This window comes from Miniopterus schreibersii (genome assembly GCF_964146895.1).
Source record: "Miniopterus schreibersii genome assembly, chromosome: 2".
NCBI classification, from domain to species: domain Eukaryota; kingdom Metazoa; phylum Chordata; class Mammalia; order Chiroptera; family Miniopteridae; genus Miniopterus; species Miniopterus schreibersii.
In genome coordinates this window covers 36238267-36263326 of record NC_138102.1, presented here as the reverse complement: position 1 = coordinate 36263326, position 25060 = coordinate 36238267, and the positions used below count along the sequence as shown (strand labels likewise).

Here is a 25060-nt window from a genome sequence, read left to right as displayed (position 1 = left end):
GGAATCACTTGTATACTTATTTAATTTATATAAATTTATTTAAGGTATAAAACTTGACGTTTGTTTGTTTCAAAGGCAAAAAAGACGCTTCAAGGACACTGATCTTCCCCACTGTATTCTGCCCACCCCGCTCTCCACTTCCACCTAGGGTCCCAGGGATGATGGTTGGTGGAGACTGTTTCCTTTTCATAAGTGTTGTCAGTCATATGTGGGAGCTAGTTTTTCTTGGGTTATCTGCTTTATTCCTGATTACAGAGTCCCCATGCTTTGAGAGCAAGCTTATTTCCTTAAAATAAAAATGATATTTCTGGTTGCCTGAGTCACAGGTGGGTTTCTGCCGGGAAACACTTGAGAGCGAGTGCTCTCCAGATCACTGAAGAGTTGGAAACCACTCCGTCGCTGCATTTTAATATGTGCCTCATTAACAGGGCTGAATCACATCAGGTCTCATCTGGGTCTGGTCAAGCCTGCCCAGGAGTGGGTTATAACTTTCACTCTTCTTATTAAACTGGATCTGGTGTTAAACCTCAGAAGAAGAAAAGACATAGTTTTAAGCAATCCAGTAGTGAAACTGATGGGCAGAGAGAGCTGAGAGCAGGGAGCAGGTATGTGCTGGATGCACCGATGGGCAGGATGCATCTCTCATCTGAAGCTGCTAAGGGAACCTGAACTCCTTGGCTCAGTGAAAACAGCTCTTGCACAAACATCTTCCTTACAAGTGAGGATATGAATGAATATTCAAATTAATGGGATTTTCCACTCCAGGTATTTCAAAGGATACAGAAACCCATCAAAGAATGTTGAAATCCACATATATTACATGTGGCTAATATATTTCACATGTATAAATTAATATACAGTCATGTGCTGCATAACAACATTTCAGACCCTATATATGATGGTGGCCCCATAAGATTCTAATGGGGCTGAAAACTCCTGTTGCCCCGTGACGTAGCCGTCGTGATGTCCCATCACAATGTTTCCAGCAGCGTCACTCACACGTTTGCGGTGATGCTGCTGGTATGTAAAAGTGTAGCACATACAATTATGTACAGCAGCACATAATCCTTGACAGTAAGTGACTGTGTCACCGCTTTATGTATTTACTGTACTAGTTATCATAGAGTGTAATCTTTTTACTTGTATAAAAAGTTTGCTGTGGAACAGTATGTCATGCTCCGCCACCGGCAGCCTCATACACCTCCTGCTTACAGTGTGTCTTGATTGTGCATCATTCCTCTCGTGCTGATTCAGTCTTGTGCTGTTTTGTACAGTGACGCGCTGTTCAGGCTTGTCGCCCAGGAGCAGTAGGCTAGACCGCGTAGCCTAGGTGTGTAAGGCTCTCCCGTCTAGGTTTGTGTAAGCGCACTCTGCGATGTTGGCCCAAGGATGACATCACCGAACCACACATTTCGCAGAATGTATTCTAGTCATTAAGCTGTGCAAAATTGTAATCTATTACTCTGGCTAATTTCTTAGTTTTTTGAACCCAGCTACCCTCCCCACCCACATATTTGTGGAAGACTTATTTTTAATCATTTACTTCTTTATGCATTATCCTTTTACTTACATAGGTACACAAGCACACATAATTACACTTTTCTTTTCCCATTTAGAATCGTAGTAACCCCGGGGATGTCATGTTTGTTTTGCAAATGAGGCTTCACAAAGTTAAATCTATTTTCCCAGGGTCAGGGAGCCCCCAGACACAAAGCCAGGTGAAAAGGCCAGCCCTCCAGCTCCCAGATGCACAGTTTGCTGTTGTGTTTCAACTTAATGAGATGACTCTTCCTTTTGTTGAGAGGAGAAGGGGGAGAGCTGTGTGTTTACTAACATGCTTAGATGAACACTGGGCTGCTGGAATGAGCCCTGCCGTCAGTCACTGCCTACTTTCCTGGTAAAGAATCTCCTCTGACACCAGGGGGAGCATTGCCTTAGCGGTGCGTGTTCCATAGTCAGGGATTTTATCACCCGTGAGGTCATCAGCACACTGTAAACTCAGTTCCTTTTAGGGTTCCATGTGGATTTTATATTGACCTTGGGGGTGAGAATGGTGCTTTATCCTGTTGGCCTTGCCCCCCCCCCCCCCATCTGCATCTCCAGCCACTAAAAGTATTTCCTGATGGGAAGAGTCAAAGCCCTGCAAGGTCTCCCCACCCGCCTGTAGACAGGTACTCGGCCTCACTGTTGGTCAGCAGCCCTTCCAGAGAACTGGGCCTTGTTCTCTTGTCCTTTCCCTCCTCTTTCCTGGGTCTGGCTGCTGCCAAGCTACTGACCAGCTCACATAGTGGTGAATGAAGTGTCCCAGAGGGTCTAAGACTCGGAGATTCATGGGGGGGGGGGGTGTCTGTGTATGTGTTTTCAACCCTGTGCTAAGCTCACATGTTGATCCCAAGAGCACAGTAACCATGGTGCACAGGTCAGAATTTAGCATCTAGGAGGCTACTCAGTACTTGGGTTTCCAAACTGAAATTGTCAAAGGAATTTTCAGCTTTGTTGTCTCGCATGCAGTAATTACACACACAACAAATATGTGGCCCTGCCTCCTGAACAAGGGCCCTTTTCTTGTGAGGTGGACATCCGGAGGATGTTCCAGAAGAGCCATAATTACTTTTTCATGTTCTCGATAAGAAAGTGACCTTTTAGCTCTTCACAATAAAGCAGTTGCTTTGGGCTTGTTGACTGGGTGGTGTTCACATGTAGAGGAAGTAATAACATGGTGGTATTTCTATAGGAGGCAGCAGGAGTTTCGGGCTTTGTCCCCTTTCTCATAGCCTGACTCTGGTTCTAACCACGCAGGGCTGGGACTTGTGTGCGCTGCACAGGAGAGAGGACGGGGGGGCGGGGGGAGCAGAGCTGCCTGCGCTGGTTACACTAACTTCAGAGGCCCCCGCCTGGTTTCCCTACACCACCTAGAGCTGCCCCCTTTGAACTTACTGATACCTGTGCCTTCCCTGCAACACAGGGGACTGATGATACTAACCCAGAGCAGTTTGTAAAATGAAAGTAAAGATGCTACAGACTTAGAGGAACAGATAGGGCTCTGCTACAAGGCAATGCAGGAAGAATGTCCCCTTCAGTTTAGGGTTTTCACATCAGTACATTTTCTTTTGATAAATACTTGGCAAGAGAAGAAAGGAAGTGAAGTCAGTGGAGTTTGGCTTCCACCAGCGCTCTCCACCCCTCCCCCAGTGTCTGCGTTCCAGCACTTCATTTTCCCTTGGGCCCCGGCATTATCTGTGAGAGGGAGGAAATTGCTCGTTATTAATAGAAGCCAGAGACCCCTATTTCTCCCCTTGCCTACCCAGTCCAGAGGACTCTCACTAAAATATTTGATTCATGTCCTTCGAAATAGCTGAAGATCTTACATGCATTGTCAAATGACATGTCCATTTGAAAGTTCTGGGGTCAATTATTTAGGTTCCAGATAATAGCTACATTCCCACAAATCAAGTCTAAATTGTGTTTTGCCTCCTTTTATTGATGTGTCATAGTCAAAATCAGGTCATTCTGGCCCGGCTGTTGTGGCTCAGTGGTTGAGTGTCAGCCTATGAACCTGGAGGTCACGGTTAGATTTCCAGTCAGGGCACATGCCCAGATTGCAGGCTCCATCCCCACTAGAGGGCCTGCAGGAGGCCGCTGATTGATGATGGTTCTCTCTCATCTATGTTTCTCTCTCTCTCTCCCTCTCTCTCCCTCTATCTCTAAAAAATCAATAGAAACATTAAAAAAAAAATCAGGTCATTCTGGCTCAGTAGCTGGGTCCTCTTTTGTTGTTCAGGCATCAGGGGCAGTGGGGAGAAGGAAGGAGAGCTTTTCAGCTCCTAGAAGAGCACTGTGCGATGGTGCAGGTGCAGGGGGCTGGGCGCTTATAAAGAGCAGAAAGCCTCCAGTCTGGGCTGGAGCTCCTTTCTGCTCCCAGTGGTAAGGAGAAGAGCAACCAGTAAGTTCTCAACCAGACCCAGGCACCCATCAGGATCAACAGAATGGCCAAATGATAAACTTCTCCATAGCAACTTGATTAATAACCATTGGTCCAAAATCCAGGGGTACCTCAGCCCTGCAGCTGATGGTGTGGAGCGCAGTGCAGTGGCGAGCGGCGGGCTGAGGGCTGTGTCTGGAGCACAGCGGGCCTAACTCGTGCTTGAGCTTTCTCTGCTCGGGAGTAGAGTTTGATTCAGTGGCTGGGGATCTGAGACACAGATGAGTGAGGATAATTGAGGTTTCTAGCTTGAGATGGGGACAGAACAGGTACATCGTGAAGGAATAAAATGTAGGAAGAGGACTGGGTTTGGGCAACAAGATAATTAACTCTGTGGAGCATCTTGAGTTTGAAATACCTGTGGGGTCATTCATGTAGATCCCTCCAGAAGGTATAAGAGATACAGTGCTTGGATCAGTAGCTACAAAGAACGTTTCGATATAGATTTGGCATCGTGAATTGAAACCGTGTGGAATAAAAGGACGGCATGGGAAGAAGTAGAAAGTGAAGAGAGAAGATAACCAACGAAAACACAGCTCAGGAGCAGCCTGAAGAGGAGGAGCTGCCAAAGAGAGGTGAAGAACTGACCTAAAGAGAGACCAGGGAGCCTGGAGAGAGGCTTCCAGAAGCTAAAGAGCAGAGGACCAGGAAGTTTGGGGCCAACGAGCCCAGAGAGGTTGGCCAGGAGCAGGAGTGGTGATGCCTGAATGGTTTAGGTCATCGAGAGGGTAATGGCCGTCTCCCTCCCACACAGCCCTTTCAGGCTTCGTGAGGATAGAATCCGTGTTTCAGTCTATAGACGTGAGCCGTCGTTAGGGCAGTCTGCCAGCAGTGTTTCTTTTGGCAGCAGGAGGGAGCCGAGGGTTGGGGAATGGATTCTACTTCCAGCTGGACCAGAATAGAATCGGTTACTGAGAGTCAGAGCCTTGGGGAGACACTGAAGGCCCAGGGATTGGCTGGGGGCATAATGGATGCTCTCCCCTCTTATATTTTGGAGAAGCTTTAATTGCCTGATGGGTCTGGATGCCCTGTCTCCCCTATGATGTAATTTATAACATATGCTCAGTTGGAACCAATGGAATAAATGGCGTGGTATGCGAGGGCAGCCCGAGCTACATGAGGAGCCAGCTCCTCTGTGTCTTTCTGTCCTGGCTTTTCTACCCCCTGGTAGCAGGTACATTCCCCCTGCTTTCCCCTCCCCATCCGAGACACTTGATGAATCAGTAATGAAGTCAAGGGTTCTGGAGGCTCCAGCTGCTTCCCCTGAGATGGGAGTCGTGGCTCTCGGTGCAGGAGGTGTATTAGCGGTAGCATCTGTAGGGGTGAATCACGGTCCCTCCTGGCTTGTGGATCAGGTACTTTTTTCCACTCTGAACACTTCTTGCTTCTGACCAGAAGTGTTATACCCAGATTGTTACCTTTTTTTCTTTTTAATTCATTTCTTTCCCTTAAGTTGGCTTCTCGCTATTCTGAATAGTTGGTTCAAAGCTATTAGCCTGGTTGGTTGTTGAAAATCATGCTTTAATCATCTCTGAGAAATTTTTTTTTTTTTTAATTTTTTTTATTGATTTCAGAGAGGGTGGGGAGAAATATCAATGAGGAGAGAGTCATTGCTCGTCTGCCTCCTGCACGCCCCCCACTGGGGATCGAGCCCACAACCCAGGCATGTGCCCTGACTGGGAATCGAACCGAGATCACCTGGATCATAGGTCATGCTCAATCGCTGAGCCACACTGGCTGGGCTCTGAGAAATTCCTTTTCTGTCATCACAGATATGCACTGGTATCATGGTTAGGAATGTAGACTCCAACTAGAGTCCTGGGCTCAAGTTCAGAGCTCACTGTCTCGTGATAACTGACATTAGACAAGTTATGCCGTTTCTTTGTGCCTCAGTTTCTTTAGCTGTTAAATGGGGGTGATAATGGCACCTGCCTCATACTCTTCCAATAGCATTAAATGAGTTAATGTCCATAATGTGCCCAGCACAGTGGACTTTGCTCAGTAAGTACCAGCTACTATTATTGTTACTTTTCTCTCTGTTAAGCCCCTGGATTATCAACATCAGAGAAAGCACTAAGCTATAAGAAATGTGAATATATACCTAAATACTCACTGAAAATGCCCACGCAGCATATCTGGGGGACCTCGGTCCCTCTCCTTCCTGCTCTTCTCTGTACCTGGGACACCCATCCTCCCTTCTTCTGGATCATTTCCCATTCTCACTTCCATGCATGGGCCTCCTGCACTTTCTCATTTATACTTTTCTCTTCCTGAGGGCTCTTCACACAATTCCTTGTATGCTTCATGCTAAGGGCTCTTGGGAGCAGAAACCTTGATTTTTTTTTAAAAAATATATATTTTTATTGATTTCAAAGAGAGGAAGGGAGAGAAAGAGAGAGATAGAAATGTCAATGATAAGAGTCATTGATAGGCCTCCTCCTGCACACTGGGGATAGATCCCGCAACCCGGGCATGTGCCCTGACAGTGAATCAAACTGCAGTCTCCTAGATCATAGGTTGATGATCAACTGCTGAGCCACACCGGCTGGGCAGAAACCTTGAATTTTGAGGCTAAATCTTGCTTCTTACAAGAGTCTGTTAGTCCCAGCCTGTGGGATGAACTTGCTTTCATGAGCTTGTTACTATAAGTGATCTCTGTACTGTTCTAATGACACTAAAGCATATGGATGGCTGGAAAGAAAATGTAAAATGAGACCAAATTAAAATGGTCAGAAGATGGTCTGCCATGTCTCTTTCAAAGTGCAAATGGAATTCACTGACTGCAGAACGACTGGGGTCATATCAAAATTTCCTGACAGTGCTAATTCTGTGACAACACCCAGAGAAGGATTGGGAAGGAAGACCTCGATTTTGATATTTTGTGATCTAGGGCTGGGACATTTTCCAGTTATGTTTTCAGTGCTAACATTTTGCTTTCCAACCCTTTACCTTTGCCTTCAGGGAAGGCCGCTCAAATGCCCACATCAGAGGAGACTACCACAGAATCGGAGATGTCATGCTGAAGAACGTTCAGGCCATGAAGGTGAGCTGCTTTAGAGTGTGGGCTGAGCACGCTCCCTGGGGAAAATATGCTGGGGCTGCGGGAGTCAGCCAGCCGTGAGCCTGTCCATGAACACGTGGTACCCGATAGGACCGTCTGCACCTACCACAGAGCAGGGTAAACTCTGCTGTCCTTTCTAGATAATTTCATTTTGGAGCATAAGAGAAAATCTAATCCCTTTGGGGGAAGAAGCACTTTCTTACATTTTCTCTTCAAAAGCTCTGTATTGTAACCAAAACAACAGGTATTTTCTGTAAACAGATCATTTAAAACTTGTTTTACAAAACTAAGTAGACAGAACTTTGGTTGCCTGAACATTTCATTTTTAGTCAGTTGTTTGGGCTTTGTAAGCATGACACCGATGCTGGATTTGAAGCTCTGCAGCCATTCTAGTCAAGTCTTTGACTTTAAAAAGTCAGTATACAAGGCAAATATATTTTTAGCCATCCAGCAATGTCTGCAATGACACAGGGGAGTGAAAACATGCCCAAAGAAGTCAGTACATACATATTGAATCACTATTTTACCTCATTTTTGAAATAGGCCCCATCTCTTAGATCTGAAACTTTCATTTTTGTATTTTCAGTTTAATCCATGAATAATTCCTTTAACACAGAATATTTTAATTCACACAATTTATTTTTTGCATACCAATACATCTGCATTCGCATTTTAAAGCAATCTTCCTGTCTCTTGGCTGCCCAGAGCCTGTCTAATAACCTTAACTAATAACTGCCCAGAGCAAGCTGATAACCCCCCAAAGAAGGCAGGTTGCTCATTCTTCCACCATTTCAGTCTGTCCAAACATCCAGCCATTCATCTGTCCATCTACCCATCCATCCAGTACTAGCTGAGTACCTACTACGTATAAGGTACTCATAGAATAAAAGTTACTGTTCAGGGTTGAATTAATTCCCAAGAATCTGGCTAAGTTGTTTGGAGTTTAATTTTTTCCCCTTGAAAATTATAAATCTCACGAGATAGGATGAGAGGATTTCAGGGGAGAGGTGCATGGCACAGAAAAGATAGGATTTAAAGCTTCTCCAGAGATTTCGTTTCTCTTAACAAAGACCAAGATATTATTTAACAGACCCTGAGCTATAGCTTGCCTTTTCACAGTGTTCAAAAAGTAACACTCCTCCCTTTGGGCAATATCAGAAGTCATGGAAGTGATCAAGATTACAGCATCCCATGCAAAAAAAGAGTAAGAGTTATCTAAGGTGTTCTACAACTATCATATTGTTAATGCCACAAGTGAGGTTGATGTACAAAACTCAGATGAAACAGTAACAGACATCTTTTCACTTTCCATGTGGTTTTTAAAAAATTAATATATTGTAGTAATTATAATAATCTACATTCTCACCACCATCACATTCACACACACACACACAGCCTCCCCATTAACATCTTGCATTTAGTTGTGTGGCACATTTGTTGCAAGTGATGAACCAATATTGGTACATTACCCGTAGGGCCCTGGCCAGTGTAGCTCAGTTGGCTGGGCACCCTTCCTTGCACCATGAGGTTACCGGCTCCGTCCCCAGTAGGGGGTATGCAAGAGGCAGCCCACTGTTTCTGTTTCACATCGATGTTTCTCTCTCTCCCTCTCCTTTCCTCTCTCAAGGATCAATACAAACATTTTTTTTTTTTTTTTTAATTTAAATCCATAGTTCATTAGGATGCACTTTTATGTGTTGTACATTCCATGGATTTTGCCAAGTGCATGATGTCACGTATCCACCATGACAGTGTCATACAGGATTGCTTCACTGCCCTAAAAATCCTCTGTGCTCCTCCTGTTCACCCCTCCCACCTTTCCACCCCTGCCAACCACTGATCTTTTACTGTCTCCATAGTTTGGTCTTTTCAGCATGTCCTGCAGTTGAAATTGTGTAGCCTGTTCAGACTGGCTTTTGTCACTTGTCAAAAATATCCTTCTTGCTCTCTTCTGTGGCGTGCTTTTGTTACTGTTGTACTTCCCAATTATTTTTTCTCATAGGAAGCCTCTTTTCCCATGTTCTGTACTTTTTCTTGGCCCCGTTTGGTTTTTTGCCTTTTCTCAGTGTGTTCCCTTCAGCTGAAATTATAAGCCTGAGTTTACTCCCTTCAAGGAGGCATGGACACTGCCGTGGTCCTCTGGGGGCATCAGTGGAGACCTGCCAGCTCCTTCCGCAGCCCCCCGGGGATAGTCCCCAGACTGCTCCTGTTTGCCAGCTCTCCTTTGTGGCCCTCACGCTCTGTCTGCTGACTGCCCACCGAGAGCTGACATTCAGTAGACATCCACCCTCCCCTCCCTTCACGTAGCACATAAGCCCTAAAAATATACCTGATTTCCGCTCAAACAATTCTTTCTCCTCAGTCTGGTGAGTTGGCATTTTTGCATTTAGTCAGCTTCCGCAGCTGTGTTGGCATTTTAGTTATTGTGCCGATGACACGAGCATTTACAGCACAAAGCTCTGCAAGCAAAATAAAAATAGCTGGAGAGGCTCAGAGTCTCACTAGTAGACTTTTGGAGAAATTGCTGTATTTTTTTAAATTATCATCATGGTTGTTCATTTGCTTTAAGGAATTTTTATGAAATGTGGAAGGGAACAGCAAAAGATACCGAAGCTCAGGTTAGCACTTTTGTCCAAAATGCTTAGGCGATCACCCTGGCCAGTGTGGTTCAGTGGTTGAGCGTCTTTGCATGCACCAGAAGGTCACTGGTTTGACTCCAGTCAGGGAACATGCCTGGTTTGTGGGCTCGATCCCCAGTAGCAGGCATGCAGGAGGCAGCCAATTGATGTTTCTCTCCTTCCCTCCCTCTCCCTTTCTTTTTAAAATAAATAAAAACTATTTTATTTTATTTATTTTTTAAAAATATATCTTTATTGATTTCAGAGAGAGGAAAGGAGAGGGAGAGAGAGAGATAGAAACATCAATGATGAGAGAGTCACTGATCGAGCCTGCAACCTGGGCATGTGCCCTGACCGGGAATCAAACCCTGATCGCCTGGATCCCAGGCCGACGCTCAACCGCTGAGCCATGCTCAGCCGGGCAATAAAAACATTTTTGTTAAAAAGAGCAAAAAAAATATGCTTAGGTAATCTCCCACTTGCACTGTCTTTGCCGCCCCTTCCCAACCTGTGTGTTTACTTGCATTCAAGGAGGCTCAGCAAGGATGCAGTCATTACCCTTCAGCTGTTCCCAGACCCCCTGCACAGTCTGAGGGGGCTGGGCCAGGGCTCCCGTCCCCATCTGAGCATCAGGTAGTCAGATTGTGACCTCTGGCCCATGTAATGAACTTGCACTGGAAACATCTGCCCACATGCACAAAGGCCCTTCAACATCCACACAAAGAAAGGGGGTCCTCGCCTTTCATCTTACCCTGCCACCCAAGCTGGGCCTTCACTCATGCCCACCAGAGTCGTAGGTCTCCCCAGGCCTCCACCCCCTGCCCCGGCTCCTCCCTAGGACTCGCCCAGCTTCCTGCTGAGTGTCCTCCCCTCCCATCGAGCCTTTATACCAGCATTTCTATTACCGCCAGGCCGATGAGGCTCAAAACCCTCCTTGGTTCTCTGTGGTACAGTCCAAACTCTAAACCTGCTGAAAAAGCCTTTACACTCTAGCCCTGGACAGTCGTTCCAGACCTCCTCTCGCCACTCTTCATATTCTATTCTTATTTCCAGTGACCTTGAACTCACCTCTTCACACACTCAGATCCTTGCAGGACTGGTGCCTCGGCTGCATGCATGCAGGCAGCAGACATTTACTGAGACCTACTGTGTGTATCAGGCCCTGAGGATGCAGTGACATAACACACACACTCTCATGTGATAGCACTGCATTGAACTACATGCACGCGCACACATGCACATATACACGCATCTGCACACACGAATGAGGGCATCTGTAACTGGTGGGATACAAATAACCTGTGGATTTTACCAGGGTCAGTTTCCTGGCTGTGATATTGTACTATTGTTATGCAAGATGTTAGCATTAGGGAGGCCCTGTGAAGGTGCATAGGATCTCCCTGTACATTTCTTTGCAACTTCCTATGAATTTTTTTTTTTCCTAGTCACAAAATAAACTCTACAGGGGGACCAGTGATAAGGCTAAGGTGGACAAACACAGCGTAAGCACAGGAGGATGGATGGGTCTGGAACTCATCCTGGAGATCAGGGAAGGGCCCCAGAGCTAACCCTGAGGGTGAGGCGGGGCTGGGGTGGGGGGTGTCTTAGGAGGGGAGTGTCCTGTGCTGAGGCTCGGGTACATTCAAATGCAGGTTGTTCAGTGGGTAGCCCAGCTTGAGTAGCAAGAGATGACCGTGGAGGGGTGGGAGGGATCACATCCTACAAGCTCTCCGCACCCTGCTAAAGACTCGGGGTTGCCCCAAGATGGTGGGAGCTCTCGTTGGACCCAAGCAAGAGGCAATGCGCTCAGTTTAATTGTAAGCAGCTCGTGTTGGTGGCTGATGTGAGGTAGAGAGGAGAGGAATGGAGGCAGAGATCCCAGTGGAGACGCCAGTCCAGTGGTGCACAGCAGAGGCCCTGCAGCCCTGGGGAGGAAGGCGGTAACAGGTGTGATGGCTTTAGGAGGTGGAGCTGGTAGGATTTGGTGAAGCATTCAAAAAATGAGAGAATCCAGACTGTTCTTCAGGGTTTTCTGTCCCAAGTAACTGGCTGATGGTGGCACTGATCCTGAAGTTAGAGATCACAGGGCGACCCCAGGTGAGGCAGGAGGTGCTGGGTTTGTGTCCAGACTCACTGCGTCCCGGGCGTGGGCGTGGAGATGTCGGCTGGGAGTGTCCGAGCGGGGTTCGCAGCAGCACACGGATAGTGAGCCGCCCCTGGGAAGTACCCTGTTCTCTAGTCCTAGGGTGTCATCTGTCCCCCACCCCATTAGCAGCACCCTGCCTGCCGGGAGGAATTCCTTCCTCTAACGCTCTACCATCAAACTTTTTACCCTGCGTGTGTCTCCGCCACGAGTGTTGAAGGAAAAATAGTCAACCTTATTAAAGATGGTGAAGCAGACTTTACTCAGGACCTCTGTGAAAGTCGCAGGACCACAGCAATGGGCTTTTCCAGTGAGGGGAAGACTGGGCTCGTGTCTGAATACAGCGTGGGCAAGCGGAGCTTACAGCCAAGGAGCAGGCTGGGGTCCGAGGGTGGAAACGTACTAAGAGGAGACGCCCCGGGCAGGGGGAGTCCTTGCTGAAGGCAGCCGGGTGGGCGGGCACCGTCTGAGGGCTGGCGGGAGATGAACCCAAGGTCGTGGGTGACCAGCTATCCGGGGTATGAGGTTCTGGTTTGACTGCCTTAGCAGGGTTCTTGCTGAAACTGTATTTACAGGGAAGTGCACAGACAGGCCTGGGAGAAGGTTCTGGAGCCTGACCAATGTCCAGTCAAGCAGAGGATCTTGGTCAAACCACAGAGGAGTAGGGAGCATGTCTAATTTTCATCCAGCTCCCTGGAATCTAGGAGAGTAGGCGGCTTGTGGCAGATACTCAGTGACTGTATGAGCAACTGGGAAGTTAATCAGAAATACATATTTGTAGCCCTGTGACGTTTATAGTGACCCCACTGTATCATGCTTGCGACACATGGAAGAAAACCACAGGCCCCCTGAAGGAGCTCCTGTTCATTTATTTTCCCTCAGTCTTGCCAGTCTTGTTTTTAAAAGAACATTTATACTTTTTTTTTTTTTTTTTTATAAACCGTGTATTCTAAACTGCTCAGTGCTTTAATAGAGCTTTTTATTTCATCCCGAGAACTTAATATAATGAAATTTGAAAAGTGTGAAATTCAATGAGATGAAGGGAAGTGGAGGTGATCTTCATTTCCGAAAGTCAGTGGGCCCCGGGGACCACGTGCACACTCAGTTCTGCGGAGCAGGACCCCTGCCCACCCTTGTCTCGCCCCCGCCAGCACCTGGCTGCCCACCTGTGGAAGCACAGCGAGGCGCTGGAGGCGCTGGAGACCAGCATCCGGAGTTCGCGGCGGCTGGAGAACTTGTGCAGAGACTTCGAGCTGCAGAAGGTGTGCTACCTGCCGCTCAACACCTTCCTCCTGCGCCCACTGCACCGGCTCATGCACTACAAGCAGGTCCTGGAGCGGCTGTGCAAGCACAACCCGCCCAGCAACGCCGACTTCAGGGACTGCCGAGGTGAGTGCCACCCACCAGTCTCTCATGCAACAGATACGCATTGAGCACCTGCTGAGTACTCAGTATGCTAGGCAGGATGGAAGGATGTGGTCCCTACTCACAGAAGTCACTAGCGGGCACAGAGGCAGGTACCTGGGCAGTCCCTGACCTGTGAGAGGGAGGTGCCGGGTGCAGCAGTGTTGGTGGCTCTGACCCAGCCTTCTAGGCTTAGTGGGGGCTTGCTGAGGGGAAGGGTATCTAAGTTTAGGGCTAGAGTGTAAGTAGTTTTCTTGGATGAGGGCAGAGTGTGAAGCAGAGTTGGGAACTGCATATACAGAGGTCCAAAGGGGACAGAGACTATGGAACATTCTAGATAGTAGAGGGATAGCAGCAGAAATGAGGCTGGAAAAGTAAGCAGAGATCAGGTCCCATGGGGTCTATATGCCCTAGCAGACCTCAATCTAAGAGTAAAGGGAAGACAGGAAGGGTTTTAAAGGAGGGGAATGGTGATGTGGGGTTCGTTCTAGAAAATTCAGTTGATAACTGGAATTTATAGAAGATGCCTACAAATTAGTTTTTAAAAAGACAACCCAAGAGAAGATTTAGCAAAATAATTAAGACATTGGCAATTCCCCGGAGAACAGAAATGGCTTGTGAGGTGGTTTTGCTATAGACTTGTCCATCTTTAAGACAAGCCATGGTGCTTCATGTCTCACACCTTCGCATATTCTGTTCCTCTGCTTGGAGTCATTGCTCCCACCTCCCCGTCCTTTCCTGCACAATGCCCCTTTACGCCTCAGTTCCTGCCTGACCCTTGTGCTTGGATGACCTTCTCCACCCCCCTTCCTTGTCCTGTCATATCAGCATTGCCCGGACAGCATGACCCAAAGCCATTCAGCTCTGAGGAATTGGAGCTGTACAGATATGTTACCCAGGAGTGAGACGTCTTTAGTTTTGTATGTGCTATCCTTGGCTGACTTGCCCTGTTTGCATTTTACTAAACAGTCCTGAGTGAGAAAAGTCTGCTCTTGATAATTAAATGGAAAGAGCCTTTGTTATGTAGCTTAATCCATATGGTGGCATCATTGTAAAAAGGCTGGGGAAATCAGAGTATACCTGAACATCCAGTTTCTGAACATCAGGGATGAGGGAGTGCCATGAGCCCCAAGGGACCAGGTGCCATCTCCTTCCTCTTAGAGGCCCTCACTTCACCCCACTGGTGCCCAGTAATTGTTCATTGGACTAAATTGGCTGGCAGTGTCTAAAGACTGAGCACGCCTTGGGTTTGTCACTGTGACTTAGACAGTGCACTCTGTGATTGGCCAGGAAACATATAATTTGCATCCCCAGGGGGAAAGCAAGAAAACGAAATGCTCCCCTTGCAAAGCTGAAGTGCTGGGATAAAGGAAGTGCTTAGTTTTCTGATATTTGGAGTTAAGCTGACAAGTATTTCTTGCTTGCTTGCCAAATGCCCTACGGTGGCTTTGCATGCCACCCAAGCATGTGCTAATTGGGCATCTCCTTGTACAGAGTGGATGCCTACCAGCATAGGAGAGATGCACCTGTACTGCAAAATAAAGCTTCGTTTTGCAGTTCTTTGCAACCATCTTGGTAAACGGTATAACTTCTGCAGAAGGGAATACTGGGGGGTGCTGGAATGAATGTTCATTACTCAGAAGTTGCACTCTCTCCCAGAAAGATCCTTCTTTTGCCCAGATTTTTCTGTGGCCTCTCTGTACTCTCTTCTTTCCAAAGAAAGGGGTGTGTGTATAAAAAAATCTCTGTCCTGGGGACAGAACTCGAGGTACTGTTAATCCCCTGCAGTTTTCCCCTCTATGCCAACAAGCAAGTCTGACTGAGGACAGCTGTACACCACGTAGCTATGAAGGGATCATTTTACATTTCTAAGATGCTTTTGGGAAACTCAAGCAAAGCAAATAAAGTAAAGCAAATCCATTAAAGCAAACCTCTCGGTTTTTACTTATGATAAGTAGCAGTGTTTCCCCTAGAAGGACGGCATCGGACACAGTTCAGCCCCTGCAGGACATTGCCCTGGAGAGCTGAGCTTAAAAGGATGCTAGAGGGAAAAAGCCCTCGCCTGCCGTTAATACTGTGCATTTGTTTCTTTCTTTCATCCACCAGCGGCTCTGGCAGAGATCACGGAAATGGTGGCCCAGCTCCACGGTACTATGATCAAGATGGAGAACTTCCAGAAGCTGCACGAGCTCAAGAAAGACTTGATTGGCATCGACAATCTTGTGATTCCAGGAAGGGTAAGCAGCTGTGCTCTCGCAGGCATTGGCGGGAAAGCCAGAAGGGTGACGTTTAAGTGACTTAAATGTGCACCTTTTGAATATAGATACTCAAAGTTAAAAATATGCTCCTTCTGAAGTGGCTTCCTGCCACCCGGGGGATAATTGGGGGGAAAACCTTGAACATCACAGGTCATTGGAAAATTCCATGTTAGAAGGAGATAAAGCAAGCCTTTGGCCTCTTCTGCTTCTCCTTATTGATTTGTTAACTTACTTTTTTTCCCTACCATGTTCTGAGATAATATGAGATAGCTTAGCATATTTATTAAAATTTAGGTAAATGAAAATGGAAGATAATTTTTAATTGGGTAAAATAGTGACATAAATGCAGAGGACAAGCTAGTAAATGAAATCATGCTATAAATTCCCATGTAAGTATGGAAACCATTTTTTAAAAATACAATCTTCTGTACACAATGTAATTTTACTTAGGAGTTAAAATGGCGTTTTAGCCAGAACATGAATCCGGGAGAGATGCAGTTTCACTTGTGTTGTAAACCTCACCGAGCCAGGGTCCGGCAGGAGGCAGGTCACACCCCGTGAAGCCGGGCCTCGCAGCACAGCCCGGCTTTCTTCCGTCCTCTCCCTAAGAATCAAAACTATTAGCCAGGTGATACCTCTCACCAGATCTCACTGTGGGGTCTTTCTCCTATAGCTCCGATTTTGAACTATCCATCACCCAGGTTCAGAAAGAATTTTAGTCTCTGATCTGCTGTACCTGCCTTCGCCTTCACCCGCGTTTCCATTATGCCGGGGCCCTCAGTCTTATCTGACAGGTAGCTGCCCTGGAAACTTGAAACCTGTGCAGCTTAGGGAAGATGCAGGGACATCTCTTTGGATTTGGTTTTTCTGTTGGGAAGTCTAATTACTAAACTGACTGAAAACCACTTGTGAAAAGTTGTCAGAAGAGTTATGTGGTAAAGTGCTGGGTAGAAATTAAAGCTGGGATTTGCTTCAGCTCTGCTGGTGAGGAAATTCCGCCAGGTCTCAGCCCATAACCATGTTTACCATCCACGTGGAACTCTTAGTAAAGCCCTGTGAAATCAATGTAATTTTCTCTTAACTTTGGATGTTATAAAATATTTAGCATGTTATGCTATATGGCAAACAGACCATCTGTAAAGCATATATTTTGAAGAAAGGTTTCCATGGTGCTGTGAACAGAACATTGGCTTGGAGTAGGTGGCCCTGGGTTCAAATTTTAGCCCCACCAGAACTGGGATGTTCCACCCACTGGAACGTTCCTTCCCTTTTGTAACACGGGATCATATCCTCTCCATATTCTTCTGCCCCATGTCGCAATGACAGAGGTCCCAGAAGGGCTAGTCTGGAACGTCCAAGGCTGACACCTGGCAGGGACAGCTGGAGGCTGGTCTCATCTGGGACTGCAGAGAGCGCCCACGAGGGGTCTTGCTAGCCTGGATTCAGGGTGGCACCTAGGGTTCCAAGAGCAATTGTTTCTAAGGACATAGCAGAGGCTACATGTAGTTTTATGATCTAGTCTCAGAGGTCACATGGCATCACTTCCATACTCTATTTGTCAAATCTGTCATCTGCCTACCCACATCCAAGGGAAGGGGACAGAGTCCTGGCCTCTGACGGGTGTCAAAGAACTTGCAACTATGTTTTAAAAACAGAGCTGTGGAAAACAGTTTAAAGGCGCAATAGGTTAACCATAGAATTTCCATATGACCTAGCAGTTCCACTCCTGGGTATATACCCAGAAGAACTGAGAACAGGTGTTCAAACAAAAACTTTAACATGGTTTCCATTGGCAGCACTATTCAACGGTAGCCAAAGGGGAAACAACCAAAATGTCCCATCAACAGGTGAATGGATAAACATGGTCTATCCATACGATGAAATACTTAGCCACAGGAAGGACTGAAGCTCTGATCCACACTACAACTTAGAGGAAACTTGAAAACATTATGCTAAGTGAATGAAACCAGACACAAAAGGCCACATGTTATATGATTTAATTTATATGAAATACCCAGACTAGGCAAATCTAGAGTTATAAAAAAAAAAACAACACACCAAAACAGGTTGGTGTTTGCCAGGTGCTAAGGGAAGGGGAAGTGGGAGTGACTTCGTAATGGCCAGTGTTCCCTTCGGGTGATGAAACGTTCTGGATCTAGACAGTAGAGATGGATGCAGACTGTGCATGCACCAAAGGTCACGAGCGGTAATTTTTGTGTGTTATATCGTGATTTTTAAAAAATAGTTTTGTGGGGTTTTCTTTAAGTGGTGCCAAACGGTTCATACCCTGAGTTTACAGCTCCGGAGGAAGAGTTCCTTAGATACGTTTGCTTCTTGCTCTGTTATCCTAGAGTTACTAGTTTTTGAGAACCAGAGTTTTAGGACATGGAGAAGAGTCTCTGTTCATAGTACTCTCCCATGGCTTCTGTCTTCCACTTCCTTGCTGCCACTTTGTATCTGGCCAGGGCCCATCCCTTCACAGTGGGAAGCCTGCAGGGCCTGGGCGGTTAAGTGCATAGTTGTAGGCCTGAGTGTGAACCAGTGGGCACACCATTGCTGGTTTCCTCTCTGACAGTCGAGCCCACAGTTCCTGCCATGCAGATTCCCGGGAAGGAGGGGAGCTTAGAGAAGGTGTAGCACAGCATTCAGTAAATAGTTACTATGATCGCTGATTTTTGCATGAAAGGGACTGTGGTGTGAGGAAGCAAGAGTCTCCGTGTTGACCCAGGTCCACACGCTCCCAGGGTCCCAGCCAACTCTCAGGGTCTGTTTTCTCCACAGGAATTCATCCGCCTGGGAAGCCTCAGCAAGCTCTCTGGGAAGGGGCTCCAGCAGCGCATGTTTTTCTTGGTAAGTGGTGGGAGCTGTTTGTCCTATGGTCCGTGGTCCTTGGGGTCACAGGGCCAGGCCTCCCCTGCCCATGGAGGGGAGCAGGGGGGGCTCGGACACTTAGAAGGCAGGAGGAGCAGCAAAGCTGCTCAGATTGGAGTTGAGATCAAATTGTCACGGGAGATTTTGAAAACTTTTTGGTTTCAAACAGAGCCCATGCGCCTCAGCCACACTTGTCCTTGTTTTCTAGTTCAATGACGTCTTGCTGTACACGAGCCGAGGCCTGACGATCTCAAATCAGTTTAAAGTCCATGGGCAGCTCCCGCTCTATGGCATGACTGTGAGTACACGGCGTGGGCATGAGATCGGGGGCCCTCCCTCTGGGCTGCCAGCAGTGAGAGCCAGGCTGAAGGGAGCAAGAGCCAGTGACAGTGACACGAGATAGGAAAGGAGGACCCTGACAAGGAAGCAAGTGCATCCCAGGTGCCTCGGGAACCCTGGGCCTTGGAGGGCCCCCGGGAGAGGCACTGGGACCTGGCTCCTCTTCTGCATGTGGAACATGTGGATGTCCTGCTTCTAGAAGCAAGTGTGAAGAGCAAGGTGACGTGGCCTTGCAGGGCGAACGTGCCTCTCACTGCTCTGTGCCTGGCCCCAGGGGCCCTGAGAGAACATCTTTACCACCCACATGGAGTCACAGAGCCCACACACAGACCAGGGACACCTGTCCTTGCCCAAGATGTGCCAGTGGACAGGTGTCCATCTTCTGTGATGCTGGTTGGCAGATGCAACCAGGCCATTCAGCACAGGATGACTTCTCTGGCTTATGCCCACATTTCTCCTCAGTGGCTGGATAAAGGGAAGTTTTGGGCTCTGCCAAAAAAAATTTCAGTTCCTTTTGATCTTTTCCCTTTCTGATTTTCTGACTTGTTTCTCTGAGCTGTGGCCATTTTAGTGAACATTTGAAAATGCACTGAGCGTATTGCTTGCTTCTTGGCAGTAACGTTACGAAAACTCATCCCACAGATAGAGAAGAGCGAAGATGAGTGGGGCGTGCCCCACTGCCTTACCCTGCGGGGCCAGCGGCAGTCCATCATCGTGGCCGCCAGGTAATGCGGGCACCTCTTACTTGTTTACCCTTTGACCTGCTGTGGTCTGCAAACCTGACGTCCGTCTCTTCTTCAGTTCCCGGTCCGAGATGGAAAAGTGGATTGAGGACATACAGATGGCCATTGATTTGGCAGAGAAAAGCAGCGGCCCCACTCCTGAATTCCTCGCCAGCAGCCCCCCTGACAACAGTAAGTGTGGGGAGGCTTTCCGTGCCGCCCATGGGCCACTGCCTCCAGGAATCAGCCACAGGCTGCGGGCAGTTCTGGCTTCCAGAGGGCGAGCAGCCTATTGCATTTAAAGTCACCTTACCCCATGGGTCTCACCGCCATTGACTACATTTGCATTTAAAGCTAAAAATCAAGGGAATTCAATTTCCTTAAAATATAAAAAACCCTTAGAACTGTAAGGGAGCAGGAAAGTCATCTTTTCTGGGCCAGCATCACTGCTTGTCATACAGAATGTCCCCATCAAGGGAGAGAAAAAGCCATCACACGTTCGACAAGCACTTTAGGCCAATGCCCAGGTGTGCTGGGGGCTCCCTGGCAGAGGGCTAGTGGGACACCCCCCAGGGTGGGACCATGACAGGCCGATGGCTGCTAGTGTGACTTCCTCCTCAGTGGCTGCATGGATGTCCCCAGGGCCACTTTGCTGTGAGTGTCCCAACTAGAGAGTAGAGATCAAAAGCATGGCCTTTTGCCACCTCCTACAGAGTCCCCAGATGAGGCTGCAGTAGCTGACCAGGAGTCAGAGGACGACCTCAGCGCCTCACGCACCTCACTGGAGCGCCAGGCCCCCCACCGTGGCAACACCATGGTGCATGTGTGCTGGCACCGCAACACCAGTGTCTCCATGGTGGACTTCAGCGTGGCCGTGGAGGTACCAGCTCTGAGCCCAGAGGGTGGGGGCGGGGCAGGGAGGTGGGGGGCAAGGACGACTCTTGTCCTTTTGAGCATTTGTGCTCTACTCTCAGGTGGGCAAGCAGCACTGACCTCCTGTGGATGTGAACGCGTCTCTCGGTGCTTCATTCATCCCCACAGCTTTTGTTTCCTGGGCCATCTCTACTGTTTCCTTTCCTCTCCTGGGCTCAGCAGAGGGGCAGAGACTACCCGTGTGTTTAGCCATGTGTCCCTGCCACAGAGGCCTAGAAATGGGCCCCAGTGCAGGTGGATGGAGAGCTCCCTGCACCGAGGTTGCTGCTTCCTAGAGCAGCCACCTCCCCACACACACCAAAATCGGGTGCAAGGAGGCAGTAGGGTCAAAAGCTGATACCAGCCAGTCCTGTGGCACGAGTTTATGCATAACCACTAGGCATGGCCTCTCGGGGGGGCTCTGGGAGTTGTCCTGAGTTAGCTTTGGTGATGGGGCTCCCCCAGATTATGACTGAATCTTCCCAAAACTCCCCAAGTCCCACTCCGTAAGCATCTTCCAGTCCAGGTCCCTAATCCCTCACCTTTCAGAAAACGTCTCACCAAAAGCTCTAAAACCGCTAACTTCTCTTGTCCCACTGGCAGCAGAACCTGACCTGCTGTTAAGGCCACTGATTGTGTTTTGTGTGAACACTCGTTTCACCACACAATCACCATATTTGATTCTGGGTGGCCACCCAGACCCCATGGCCAGGGTGCCATGTGGTAGATGCATGTGATTATCTAAAACCTGGAAGTTCTGAATTCCTAAAGCTGCCTGGCCCCAAAAATGTCCCATAAGACTGTGTCAAGAACAGCAGTTCCGTTTGCTTTTTGAACCAACAGTATCAGGAATGTGTCAAGCATTTCTTGATAGACGGTAGTCTATAGGGACTCTGAGATTATTTCCTGGAGGTGACCTTCACAGCTCCATGAGTTTGCCTTCTCAGTGTACTAAAACCCGTATCTGCTTCTAAAGGCATCAAGGGGACACATCTGAGGCTCCCCGGCTGTGCCTGGCCTTGTGTGGGCTGCAGTGAGCATTCCCTCTCCTCCGCCCCCATGGGACAGCCTTTTCCCTCCCGACAGGCTCACTGTACTTGGTGTTCTCCCTCCCTTCACACTGGCTCTGTTTGCAAAGCTTGCCAGCTGGATATTTCTTCCAGGGGACAGGGATCTTTCCAGCATGGAGGGAATGGGGAAGAACCAGTAATTGTCTTCAAGTGAGAAAACGGCTAATCAGATCCAGCCTGTCTAGAGAAGCTGGTGGAAGTGCAGTGCCATTAGAGGGAAGCTGTCTGCCTCACTCCACACTGGCCTTTGTGAGGTGTTAGGACTGTCAGGGCGTGGGACTCTGGTGGCCTCAAAACCTCTTTAATCCTTGGAGGCACGTAGGTCACATTCAAGAATGCAGCTAACACCCAAGTCAGGTAGGTCCTGGGTGGCCCAGAGACTCCTCCTCAAGGCCAGCTTTATCGGGGCAGCAACCTGCACAGCTGTAGTCCTTGTCTACACGGTGAGGTGAGTCTGGCAGTCGGGTCAGCAGACTGTGGCCCACAGGCCAAATCCTGCCCAGCCCTGGTTGTTCATAGCCCATGAACCAAGAACAGGATTTTACTTTTGAATGGGTACTACACATACAAGTATCTCCAATTTTGCCTCTTTGTGGTCCTTGGAGAAGTTTCCCAAGAACTATAGAGCCCGCGTGTGTGTGGTTTTAAGGTGGCAACAATGCCTGTTAAGCACTCGTGGAATTGACTCATCTGTCACTGCAAATGCCCCTTCCCAACCAGATCCCTTCCCCAGGTGCATGCCTTCAGTCTGGTGTCCATGGTGGGCTCCTTCGGGTGCCAGATGCATGCTGCACCCCCTCCTCTTCCAGGCCATCCTGTGGCCTGACGGAGGGAAGGAAGCAGCTCCTTTCTGGTTCTGCTGTCTCATCCCCCTCTGCTCGTTCTCTTCCAGTGTCTCCCATAGGACTCATGCAGGTAGAAATGAGTAACGGGGTGTTTGGGGACAGCACAAAGAGGAGCTGAAATTGGTCAGGCCAGTGGGACGCCTCATCTTTGGAGGGATCGGAGGTGAAATGATCCAAGTTGATTTTTAAGACTTGAGTTAGGGGGCAGCGGAGATCTGGATACAGGTGAGGATCAGGATGGGGAGGGGACAGCACTGAGAGGGAGAATCAAGGGTGGGGACTGTCTTCTAACACTGCTGGAGGCCAGCAGTCTGAGAGCAAGGTGTTGGCAGGATTGGCTCCTGCTGGAGGCCCTAGGGAAGAGGCTCTGTCCCACGCCTCTCTCATCTTCTGGTGATGGCCAGCAATCCTTGGTGTTCGCAGGCTTGTGGAAGCATCACTCTAGCCTCTCTCACTTGGCAGCATCCCTGTGGGTCTCATGTTAAAATGTCCTCCTCTTATAAGGAACAACCCTGCTCCTGTACGACCTCCTCTTAACTTGATTACATCTGCAAAGGCCTGATTTCCAAATATGGTCACCTCCACAGGTACCAGGACTGGAACATGTATTTTGTAGGACACATAACAGGGACTGAGCAGTTTGGGAGCAAAGATGCCTTCCTTCTGTCAGGGAGTCTGAGGGAGACCACTATGAAAGGTAGTGAGGAAATGGGGTATTGGCTCGTCTGGAACAAGGATGTTCACCTCATAAGCGTAGCAGGTCGAGACTGGTCCAGCCTGTAGATATACCTAAGAGTCATCCTCATAGAAGGGTTCGGCCTCTTGAGGGCAGAGCTTAGGGGGGTGGCAAGCTGAGCAGGAGGCTGAAATGTACTGGAAGAAGTTTCAGTGGCAACTTCGGAGGCGGTGGCCAGGGCAATGGGGGGAAGGGCCAGTGAGTATAATTCTTAAGAAGCTTCTAGGCTATTATTCAGAGTATATACCTTCCCGGGTTCCAGAAAGGATTTAAGGTATCGGCAGAAGTTAAAGCGCTCTCACGAACCTGTCCCAATCTGGTGTGTATACCACACGGTGGGTGGGACTGGCTCTTATTCCACAGATAACTGCATCTAAGAGAGGCCTTTTGGACTCTATCTGGGGGCATTTGTTTGATTCACTGAAAACGTGATGTTGTGAAGCATCACATCCCCAACTCCGGTTTCACTCTCACCTGCTTGGTCAGAGCACCCCATTTTCTTGTGCCCTTTCAGCCAGACGTGGGGGTTCAGCTTAGTTCCAGTCCACAGGATGGGCTCGACTTCCTCTGTTCTGTCAGCTTGATTCACTATTCATTTCTGTCTCTCATCAGACTGTAAGCAACTTGAGGGCAAACACATCTATACATCTCAACTCCTGCCTTAAGTGGGTACTTAAAAATGCTTATTGAATACAAATTATTGGAAAAGTACCAAAGGGGTAGAATAAAGTAGACTCAGTATCTGTTTTAATTGTGGCAGACCTGGCTAACCACTTGTAAGTGAACGATTCAGTGGCAATAATTATATTCACAAAGTTGTGTGACCATCACCACCACCCATTTTCCTCCTCTGTGAGTCTCCCCAGTAGTCTGCCAGCCAGCCAGCTCGTCAGGGCCTGGACATGCATCTCTGCACTTGGCCTCCCATCTCAGCTGCCTGAGAGTTCACAGTATTGCTCTGTGCCTGCAGCTCCCCCAGCCTCTGGGAGACCAGAGGAGCTACCAGGATGCCCTAGAGGGCTTATTTCTACCAGTTTTCTCTCCCCAAACCCAGTGTTCTGCCTGGGCCACTAGATGGCAGCCAGGAGCTGCTGGTGTGGCGCTGGTGATGGCTTATTGTTGAGGGGTGTTGGTTCCCTAACTATCGCTGGGCCGTAACAAAGCACCACCAACTGGGCGGCTTAAACAGATTTGTCTCTATTCTGGAAATCGAGGTGTCAAGAGGGCCACACTCCCTCTAAAACTTCTTGGGGAGGATCCTTCTCTGCCTCTCCCACTTCTATGGCCTGCTGGCCATTCTTGATGTTCTTTGGCTGGTAGATGCATCACTGCAGCCTGGCCCTCCTCTCTCATAAGGACCTCAGTCATTGTGGATTAAGGGCCTATTCTGCTCCCTTACAATTGCCTCTTAACTAATTATAGCTGTGATGACCCTGTTTCCAAGGCCATATTCTGAGGTACTGGCGGTTAGCACATCTTTTGGGAGGATGGGAGACATAATTCAATCTGTAATATGTGGACTGCAAATCAGGCTCATGTAGTCCACCTCCCAGAGTTTCTCCATTTCCCAGGGAGAAAAGGCCGTTTTCTCAAGCCAGTTGCAGGCAGCCTATTCTCGGAATCACAGCCCTACCAGTGGGCCTGTCAAGTGACTGCAGCCTCACTGGACTGTGAGACTGAGTGGTCCTTTCCACAGGACTGGGCTGCACCCCACTGGGGGCCCCAACCTGTACTTCTTACAGGCCTACTTGTCTTTCAGAATCAGTTATCTGGGAACCTGCTGAGGAAATTCAAAAACAGCAACGGGTGGCAGAAGCTGTGGGTGGTGTTCACAAACTTCTGCCTGTTCTTCTACAAGTCACACCAGGTAAGTGCCTCCCAGAGCAGGCGGCCCTGTAACCCTTGGGACAGAGCATTTAGTGTGCAGGCTGGGGAGGCCCTTAGGGACCCAACACTGCACCCTCCCCTCTCACGGGGCAGGCAGGCAGCCTTCCTCTAGAAAGACAAAGAACTTTGTTCTTGACCCACCGGGCAGGCATGGAGCTGCCAGGTGTTGGAAGGGGGCCTGCAGGAAGCCACATCCATGAGACCCACAGCTC

At 48.5% G+C, this 25060-nt stretch overlaps 1 protein-coding gene across 5 annotated transcripts in view; it reads left to right on the top strand.

Moving 5' to 3' along the window:
• FARP1 (FERM, ARH/RhoGEF and pleckstrin domain protein 1) overlaps window positions 1–25060 on the top strand; it is a 256565-nt gene that overhangs the window by 227838 nt on the left and 3667 nt on the right. For all 5 annotated transcript variants that reach the window (XM_081129008.1, XM_081129004.1, XM_081129007.1 and 2 more), the window contains 9 exons: window positions 6944–7025; window positions 12956–13193; window positions 15315–15445; window positions 18248–18316; window positions 18546–18635; window positions 19319–19401; window positions 19478–19590; window positions 20112–20278; window positions 24721–24828. In XM_081129008.1, coding sequence (XP_080985134.1) covers window positions 6944–7025; window positions 12956–13193; window positions 15315–15445; window positions 18248–18316; window positions 18546–18635; window positions 19319–19401; window positions 19478–19590; window positions 20112–20278; window positions 24721–24828 — 1081 coding nt within the window. The remainder of the gene's footprint in view (window positions 1–6943; window positions 7026–12955; window positions 13194–15314; window positions 15446–18247; window positions 18317–18545; window positions 18636–19318; window positions 19402–19477; window positions 19591–20111; window positions 20279–24720; window positions 24829–25060) is intronic.